Source organism: Coptis chinensis, chromosome 9 (assembly GCF_015680905.1).
Source record: "Coptis chinensis isolate HL-2020 chromosome 9, ASM1568090v1, whole genome shotgun sequence".
NCBI lineage: Eukaryota > Viridiplantae > Streptophyta > Magnoliopsida > Ranunculales > Ranunculaceae > Coptis > Coptis chinensis.
In genome coordinates, this window is record NC_141464.1 from 30,563,884 (window position 1) to 30,574,376 (window position 10,493).

Consider the following 10,493-nt stretch of genomic DNA (forward strand, 5'->3'; position numbering starts at 1 on the left):
CATCATGCAAAGCTCAATTAACCCGGACTAAAGCCCAGGGACTCAAATAGGACGGTTTGAGGTCAGAACAAGAACAATGTGCCAGAAAACATTAAAATTCTGAAGCCCATATCTTCTGAACCTGGACTTCAAATCTGGTAAGTGAACCATAAGAACGATCAGTGCGTTAAGCTTTATATTAAGCCAGATTTTGCAGAAATCGACTTGCGAACCCGCCACTGGACACAACACATGAACCCACTTTGCTGGAACACAATATGAGATGAGTCATCAATCATGGAGCAAGTCAAGACATAATTAGCAAATTATTGGCACATATTGACACCTTGCATGTATTAAATACATTGACTAGACTTTTGGTGCTACATAGTATTAAGTTTTGGCTTTGTATGATTTGGAGATAAGAAGGAATTAAATGTGAGTAAATGGCAGGAGGTGATTTCACGTGGGAAAATGAAAGAAGGCTCTTGAAATGGTCTTATTTAGCATTCACTCCCATTCAGTTCCATTGATGTATGTTTTCATTTTTTTTGCTAAGTTCTAAGTTCTTGTAATAGTGTTAATGGTGTAACTTTTGTTATTCAATTAAAATATGTTTTCTTTAAAGTAAAAATCAGTTGTTTTCATTTCTCTTATTCTATTTTTCTTAACTTAGTGACAAGTACCCAAAAGTGTAGTTTAAACTCCTTAATAGTATTACATTTAGGCCAATTATGTTTATAATAAATAAGATTTAGTAATGTTTACGTGTTTTTTTGTATTACAGGTCTTGAAGCTATTTATATGCTTAAAGATGCCATTTTTGCATAGAAAACAAGTCAAGATGATTGCTAGAAGAGTTCTATGTTTAAAGCCCAAGAATCAAGAAGAAAAAGCCTTTCAAACCCAGTCAAAGTCAATTTAGGTAGAAAAAGAACATAAAATGTAACAGAATTTCAAATGGGCGTATCTTTGGACTCGGGCGTCAGAATTGGGCCTAATTTATGCCAAAACGACTGGCTCAGAATAAGCTTTACAATGGATCTAGACTTGCCCCAATCAGAGCTGTAAAAGTGGACTACAAGGGTACTGAAGTAATTTCTAGTAACTGTGACCTCTTTAGACTTAACCTAATGGAATTTGGGCTCTATTAGAGGCCCAAAGTCCCCTTTTTGGCCCATGCATGAAAATGTAACCCTAACCCTTTCTTATATATAGAGGGTTAAGTCTAAACAAAACTTGGCTACTCCCACTTTAGTTTAGTTGTAATTAGGGTTATCTCTTTCTCTCTCTCCTTTTTTTTTTAGAATAGTTTAGTTTAGTTTAGGTTAAGTAGTTTAGTTTGTAGCCTCCATTAACACCATCAATAAAAGCTTTAGTTATATTTAATCTTCTTTACATTATGTCATTATATTATTGTTTTAGTATGATTCCGATGACACAAGGCTAAACCTCCATTAGAGGGGGTTTATGAAGCCATGTGAGGATGACTGTTAGTAGTTTGCTTGTTGTTTAGAATAGAGTTTCAAGTTCAATTCTTATGATTGTTTAGAGATAAAAGTCATAAGAGTTGAACTAGGGTTTAGAGCCACCATCAAAGAGATTTGTGGTGGAGTTAAACTCTCATGCTAGTGGAACCTTGATCAGAGACGACTTGGTCTTCACTAGGGATCAAACAATCGATTCGATGACTAAACTAATAGTTAATCAAATTATGTGGTGGATTAACCATCTCTATATCTTTTTCTCATCTTAAAAATCACTATTTTAACATATTTATTTACTGTTTTCATAGTCTAAAATATTACTCTCTCATTAGTGCAATAGTTGTTTAGTATAAACTCATGTCAAGTACGTGCAAACAAGAGTGGTTCGAACACGACTACTCTCCTCTTACCAACATGTTTAGAGAGTATAATATGGATTGATTAGCATGTTTTAGTACTGTTTTAACTACTATTTTCACTCTATTGAAATTAAGTTATCACTTAGCATAGCCCAAATTTGCATATCATTTCACTCCCATGATCATGAGTTAAAACCTTCCTAAGGGGAGGGTTGATGATGCTCATGTGAGGATCAGGCTACGACTTTGGAATCCAAAAGCATTACTTAAGCACTTAGGAATCATTTTACATCCTTTCACAAAATGACAGTGATCGACCAAGTTTAGAGCCTGGAGCTCAAGATGAGCTTGCATGCGCGACCTAGGTGACACTGGGGCTAGTCGCGCGCACAAGTCTCTGGTGAATACATACCCTTAGATTTGACCGACTGATGTAGAATGAAACCAGGGGTTGAATGGATATTTCAGAGATGAAATCTCAGTTCAACTCTTTATGCTAGCAGGATGGACTTAGAGATAAGTACATCTTGCTAGGGATCGATACTCAAATCTGTTTTCGGGTTTGTCTATGAACCTAAAACGGATTATAGGTGGTAGTGATCATGCTTTCTAAAAGAAATGTAGCTAGACTTTGCATGAGTAAGATTAATCCTCTACCTATTTTTCTCTTTCTTTCTCATTTAAGAAAACAAAACTTGTAATTTTTAGATAACTTGAGTAGTAAGTCATCTTTAAGAAGTAGAAATCTATCAAAGCAAAAATCCTTCTCACTAGTTCCCTTTGAAGCATAGTTCAGTTGTGATAAAAGGTCTGTCTTAAGGTTTGGACGAATACCTTACTCAAATTATACACACAAAATCCATGAGTAAGGTAATATTGATGAATGGTACCATTAAGGTTTTGAAATCGAAAACTTCAATCTAGCAAAAGTACTGTCATCACCTATTTTCCTCTCTCTTTCTCATTTAAGAAAACAAAACTTGTAATTTTTAGATAACTTGCGTAGTAAGTCATTTTTAAGAAGTATAAATCTATCTAAAAAATCGTTCTCACTAGTTCCCTTGAAAGGATATTTCAGTTGTGATAAAATGCCTGTCCTAAGGTTTGGGCAAACACCTTACTCGAATTATACACACGAAGCCCGTGAGTAAGGTAATATTGACGAATGGTACCTTTAAGGTTTTGAAATCAAAAACATCAAACTAGAAAAAGTACTATCATCAAATGGCGCCGCTGCCATCCTAAAGACTCAAGGAATCTATGTTACAAGCTGGAATATCTCTTTCATCTCTCATTTTTGTTTGGTTTGCATTCGAATTTTACTCGCGTTTCGCTACTGATCCGGTAATGTCATTTTTTTCGCATGCAGGCACCTTTGACTCAGACCTGGAACAACAACTACATAACAATCTAAGTCCACTGTGAAAATTTGAGGTTTGGACGTGCAACTGTACACGCGCGCGTGAGTCATTTCTTCGCTCCCGCGAGTCGTACAAGTCACGCGCGCTACCCTTTTTGATCGCATGCACTAGCCTTTTGTACCAGTTGCAGTTCGGATTTCAGTGCAAGAACATCCTGTTCTGTGACACTCCAGTATTGTTATGAGTTCAGTGCATCTGTATTGGAATCTTCCAGTACCATCAGGACTTTATAATGTCCATGTGGATTGAATCGAACGTGTCGTTTCTTTGGTGAAATTACGGGACACTCACAGGTTCTAATTTTTAAATATAATATTTGCATGATTTACTTGTGTTTTATCTCATATGTATCATACAACATGATATGGACTATTATTTCCATGTTAGGATATATATATATATATATGAATGGTGTGTGTACGCATGTTCATGTATATATACGTTTGAGTGATTATGATTTGACTGATTATATTTATATATACGTATGAGTGGAATGTTTGTATAATAATTTGATTGTGTCAAGAAAGAGGAGAATATTTTAACGAGGGTTAAAATCTGAGTTGGGTAAGTTGTTTCTAAACCTTTCGGGGTGAAACTGCTCTCTATATGACATTCGCAATCTCACTGAGTATCGACGAAATCAAATTTTTATGCGATACATGCGTAGTTTAGTATATCATCATATTAGGTCTATAATACGTCACATGTTTAGTGGATATGTTTATATCACATGCTTAGTTTTTAGTTGTTATGCATGATAGGAACCTGTTAATCGCATGATTAGTGGGTAGTGTCTATAAAATGTTGACTAATACCTGTTTTTAACATTATCTACATTGTACAATATATTGCATGCTTTGTGTTTTCGTTCCCATATATTTCGTGCCTAAGAAAAAAAAATATAAAAATTCATAATTCATAAACATATTCCAACGGTGTCTAGGAAACTTGAAAGATTAAGGTTCTCTAATTAAGGAACGTGCTTACACGGAAAACCTCCCTCATATCTTTCATGTGACCTGGCTGTTGGTTTATTCACACGTATTCATTGCGTCACTACTACATTAGTAGCAGCTCAGGCTTACGTTGTTCGCTTCTCATGTTTAGGTCAATGATAAAATACATGTAAAAATTTGTTCCTTATGTGCCTCAGATTTCAACCTTGTGCTTGCATGAGATTAATGTTTGGTCATAGTAAGGAATTTGAACATACTATCGTAGGAGAAAATACGATAGGCAATTACATAAGTTCTCACCTCAACAAAGTTCTTCATCTATTAATAAAAATCATCAAAATCCTTTGTCGCCATCAACTCCATTTGTTATGGCAGACGAAACTCCACCAGCTGAGAAGCCCCTTTCGGACTTCTATACTGCCTTACAGGAAGGACTTTCTTCTTGCATCAAACTCGAGGAAATTGAGGGTGATTTTTGAATCCCGCCCAAAGTTTTTGGATTGTTACCTGTTTATCATGGTTTATACCATGAGAAACCGTACAATCACCTTCGTCGGAATCAGCAAGTAGCCACCACATTCCAACATCCATCCGTCTTTAACGAATAAGTCTTGCTAAGGTTGTTTTCTTTCACCTTAGCTGATAAAGCTTCAGTTTGGCTAGCAGGCCAACAACCACAATCCCTCGACACATGGGACAAACTTGTGCAATCTTTCATGGTCAAATTCTACACTCAGAAGAAAACTACTGAAATGTTTCAGAAGATACAATTCTTTCGCCAACATCCGCATGAATCCTTTACGGAAGCATGGAGTCGATTTACCAATCTTCTTTTGGAATGTTCCCATCATAAACTCGACACCACTGTCCTCATCCATTCATTCTTTAATGGTTTTTCCAATCATAAAAAAGAAACACTTAATATCATGAACATTGGTTGTTTCATGGACAAAAGGGCTACTGAGGCATACACTTTTCTTGAAAAACAAGCAACGAGTGGTACTGATAAATGTAACAAACTAAAACTAGATTTCTCTAACTTATTCTTACGTTATCAATTATTTATTTCCTACTCTCACATATATATTCATGCAATATATAGAGTACGGAATCGTTCCACTCTTAACTCTCTAGACTTAAACGAATTCAACTAATTAAACACAAGGAAACAATGGTGAGAGCAATATTTATGGATGTGAATTTATACTATGAAACTAAATATATGAATTTAACTTATACTAATTTAATTAAAGCAATTGAATATGACTTGAATAAAATATAGAGAAGAATAGAGAGAGATTGAAATCTACTTTTTAATTTCTTAACATGCTAGCATAGATTTGTATAGAAAACCCTAGTCTAGATATTCTCACACAAGGTTAAAATATAAAGACTAGACCTTTAATGATCCCTAATTACTTTATACTATCTCTAGTCATAAACTAATTAGCATGAGAGAAAGCTTGTTCCCATTCTCATGGCAAACTCACTATTATCTAGTTTAGGTTAAACTCTTCTTATCTCTAAGTGAAGAAAAACCTAAACTTGAAACCCTAAACAACAAATCTATACTAACAAATCAAGTCCTCTCAAAGCTTCATTCAAACTCCCTCTAATGGGAATTTAGCTTTGATTCATGGGACTATCATGAACAAAACAATGAAAAGAAGATATAATAGAAAGAGAAGCAATTGAATTGAATAATAATAATAACTTGAAGGTATTTTAATGGAGGTTTTATGGAGCCTACAATTATAAACCCTAATTACTTAAACTATACTAAATTAAATTCAAACTCCCTCTAATGGGAGTTTAGATTTGATTCATGGGACTATCATGAACAAAAGAATGAAAAGAAGACATAATAGAAAGAGAAGCAATTGAATTGAATAATAATAATAACTTGAAGGTATTTTAATAGAGGTTTTATGGAGGCTACAATTAGAAACCTTAATTACTTAAACTATACTAAACTAAAAAAAGGGGAGAGAGAGAGCAAAATTATTCTATCTAATGGGAGAGAGAGAATAGAGTTTTGCCTTTATCCTCTTTATATAGGACAGGGTTAGATTTACAATTTAGTGCATGGGCCTAAAACCTAATTACTTAAGTCTAAAAAGGGTTTCTCTGTGGGAATTTACTACAATACCCTTTTTGTCCACTTCTACTACTATAATTGGGTCAAGGCTTGGACTATTAGAAAGCTCTTTTCGAGCTGGTAGTTTTGACTTATAATAGGCCCAATTCTAAGGTCTGAATCCAAAGATACGGCCTGTGTAAGTTCTATTGACTTTTCTGCTCTTTTTCTACCTGCGTTGACTTTCACTTTTCAGCTTTGACTATGCTTTAAAAAGCCTTTTTCTCCTTGAAACTTGGGCTTTAATCATATAATTTCTCTAGCAAGCAATTTGACTAATTTCTCTTGCAAAATTGACGTATTTCTTCACATAATTGATTTCAAGACCTGGAATACACAAAAACACGTAAACATTACTAACTCTTATTTATTATAAACATAATTGACCTAAATATAATACTATTAAGGGGTTGAAACTGCAGTTTTGGGTTCTTATCAGGTACCTATTGGGGTAACACTGATTTTTCCAGATCATCTAAGGACACTGTACCTAAAGCTACATCTGTGTTTGAGGTAAAACCTGATCCAGAATTAAAAATCTTGATCGAATCCCTAACAATGAAGGTAGATGCTCTCGTAGTACAAGTAAACGATAAAAAAACCAAAATAGGTAATGAACGTTAACACTTCCCCATGTCTTGTTTGCCTAAGTCCTGACGATCCTGATGCCTATTGTCCATTGCTATATGATTCCACTGTCCAAACATCTGAAGAAGCTTGTGTGTTCAACATACCTAATGCACCATGGAGACAGCATCTGAACTTCGCTTGGCGACCGAATACACAATAGATGGCTCCTCCAGGTTTTGCTAATCCGCCTGTTAGACCATCCACCAACTATATTCCATACCGTCAAGGAAATAATCAGCATTACCAACAAGGCCAAAATCAGTTTCCAAGTAATTCCAATACTAACTACCAAAACAACCGCAGCCTTGTTCCAGCCAATCCAAGTTACGACTATCATCCTCAGCCCATCAACAATAACCGTGACCTAGTTCCTGTTGCATCACCACCTGTGCAACTCGCTACTGATAAGACGAGTGAGACTTTCTTGGCTTACATGAACCAACAGTCTCAAATCTTGATGTCCATCCAACAATCGCTTCAACTTTTAGCACAGGAATAAAGTCAGAAAGGTATGTTTCTGGGACAAGCAGTTCCAAACCCTAAGCCAGCAAACACTGCCGTTGAACTCAACACTGCTCCAGGTACAAGTAATCCAAACTAGGGTGAGGTGAATGCAATCACTACTCTTCGATCTGGCAAAACCGTAGATGTATCAGCCTATTTTGCGACCACCGAGGTGACATGTCTGCTGGCCCAAAGTAGAGTAAGAAAGTAGAGGCGCGAAGCACCGGATCGTGACCGCGGCACCTTGAAAGGGGACAGGCCGTACAGAGGCAGGTGAGAAAAGTGCGGTTAGAGTCAAAGAAGAGGCAACTTAAAGGGGAAGGAACGGGGGTACCGAAGCGGGGCCGCGGAACCCTAAGAGTACAGGTGTGCAAAGGTGGACCGAAGGATGGGAGGCAGATCAAAGGAGGAAAGGAGAGGAGTGGTGATATAAAAAGGAATAGTAGGAAAGAAGGAAGGGAAGAAAGAGAGAGGAAAAAAGAAAAAGAGAGGAAAAAAGAAAAAGAGAGGAAAAAAACCAAGACCTAGGATCTTGTGAGAATTTCTGTTCATACATTTGGCGCCGTCTGTGGGGACGAGGTAGGTACACGATTTGGGAAGAAGGGAAAATTGCAGAACATGGCTCCAGCTAAGAGAGGAAGAGGTAGAGGAATAGGGAGAGGATGAGGTAGAGGAAGACCGAGGAGGGAGGAGGCTGTTCCAAATGAAACGGCGAGTGTGGAAAACATAGAGGTGGGGGAAGAGGAGGTTGAAGCTTCGGTGGCTGAGGCGACTAGGTTGCTTCAGGAGGAGGTAGGTAGACTTAGGGAAGAGAATGATGAGTTGAGGAGAGAAAGAGAAGACACTCAGGGGGGAGTAAAAACAGCAGTACCTGCGGATAGTGAAGTGGAAGTGCAAAACGAGGAACTTCCTTAGGCAACTGGGGCGAACCATGTAGGAGGCATTACCATGGAAATGGTGCAGGCGATGATCGAAAGAGACAGAGAGGCTAACCGCGCGGTGGAAAAGGAGAATCACAGCATAGTCCAAAAGGTGGTGGATAAGCTGAATCATAATCCACTTGTTGACTCGGTCTAGAATTCTGAGGTACCCAAGAGGTTCATGCAACTGCTGTTTGAAAGGTTCAATGGAAAAGGAGATCCGGCTGACCATTTGCATCACTTCAGGCAGCAGATGTCGTTGTGGCAAGAGGCAAAGTATGATGGACTCCATTGCATGATGTTCTTTGCTAGTCTGAAAGGGGGAGCTTCCGATTGGTATTATCGGTTGGCGTCGCGGAGTATACAAAGGTTTGAGGAATTGGAACAAGCTTTTGTGAATCACTTCATCCATCAGAAGAAGAGGGTAGTTGATGTAGCGGATCTCTTTAATGTCAAACAGAAGTCCGACAAGAAACTCAGAGATTTCTTGTGCAGATTTAAGGAAGAGACGCTTAGGGTGGAAAATTTGGATGAGCGCACCGCGGTCATAGCATTCCAACATGGATTGAAGCAGGGAACCTGGGTGCATGAATCAGTATCTAAGATTGAAGTTACCACCTTGCATGCTTTGTACTTGAAGGTGGAAAGATACATCAGATATGAGGATATTTTGTAGAGAAACAGTAAGGAACACAAGAAACCCGACAAGTCAGTGCACGCCGTGGCCGCAGAGGACAGGAGAGACAGGGACAGGGCCGCGGCAAAAGATGGAGGAACCTACAGAGGGGAGACACAGAGAGCGGAGAGAGGCAGAGACCAAGCCCGAAGGGAGTACAAGGAGAGAAAGCCTTACCACAAAATATATTTAACTCCACTGAACAAGCCGTTGGAGGAAATCCTGTCGCCGCTGCTCAAGGGATAGTAGCATTACGAAGAACTGCGGAGCTCACCTAAGGAGATAGAATGAAAGCTGTTTTGTGCGTATCATCAGGTCAGAAATCATATTACCAATGAGTGCTTTGCTTTACAATGGTTAGTAGAGAGAATGATTGGGAGAGGACAGCTGAAGGAGCATGTCAAGGAAAGGCAGCCGATCGAAAGGGTTCCTACTGCGGCCCGAATCATGGGCACAATAAATGTTATTTTCAGTGGTGAAACGCTGGGGAGGAACGCCTACCGAGATAAGGTGAAGAGGATAGCCAGTCTACAACAGATAAATGAAGTTGTGAGCAATCCGCGACCAGTTCCAGGAGGTAGCAAAGGGAATGATAGTATAGAATTCACTCTAAAGGATCTGGAGTCGGTGAGCTCGCCTCATAAGGATGCGCTGGTGATTACCATAATAATGGGGAATTACATGGTGAAAAGGGTGCTGATAGACTGTGGGAGTTTAGTGGATTTGCTATTTCAGAGCGCGATGGAAGAAATGGGCATAGAAAGGAAGCAGATGAAGCCCCCTCAGACCAACTTGTTTGGGTTCAATGGCAGCATGACTGAGCCATTAGGGGAACTAGTACTGCCGGTGACCGCGGGGCTGGTGACCACTTTCACCCGATTCCTGGTAGTGGATACTAACTCCCAATACAACGTGATCCTGGGAAGAAAATGGATTCATGAGATGAAGGCAGTCCCATCTACTTATTACCAAGTGATCCGCTTCCCGACGAATGGAGGGATGTACAAGATAAGGGGTGATCAGGTTGCGGTACAGAACATCCACTAGGTGACAACGAAGGGTCTGGGCCGCGCACCTAGTAAAAAGGCGCCAGAGACAGGGGACAAGCTAGCATAGCAATTACAGACCGCGGCTAGAGAAAAGAGGCCGCTCGTCCGGGGCAAGACAATGGACGAGATTGAGGTCGTGAACATCGGGGTAGCAGAGGAGAAGAAGTTTGTAAACGTAGGGGCAAGTTTGTCAGAGGATTGGAAAAGGAAATTGATTGCCTTGTTAACGGAGAACATCGATGTATTTGCATGGCCGATCGAGGACTTCCAGAGTTAGCATGTCACAGATTGTATATGTGGGAAGGTGCCCACCCAGTCTAGCAGAAAATGAGGAGTATGAAACCATAGTATGCATAGGGAATTCGAGAGGAGGTT

General features: G+C 39.0%; 2 protein-coding genes across 2 annotated transcripts; both read left to right on the forward strand.

The window, feature by feature from the left end:
• Window positions 1-8,574: 8,574 nt before the first annotated feature.
• On the forward strand, window positions 8,575-9,069 carry LOC147475525 (uncharacterized). The gene has a single exon (XM_086585435.1). The coding sequence runs from the start codon at window positions 8,575-8,577 to the stop codon at window positions 9,067-9,069; it is 495 nt and encodes a 164-aa protein (XP_086441561.1).
• Window positions 9,070-9,438: 369 nt separating this feature from the next.
• On the forward strand, window positions 9,439-10,116 carry LOC147475526 (uncharacterized). The gene has a single exon (XM_086585436.1). The coding sequence runs from the start codon at window positions 9,439-9,441 to the stop codon at window positions 10,114-10,116; it is 678 nt and encodes a 225-aa protein (XP_086441562.1).
• Window positions 10,117-10,493: the final 377 nt, after the last annotated feature.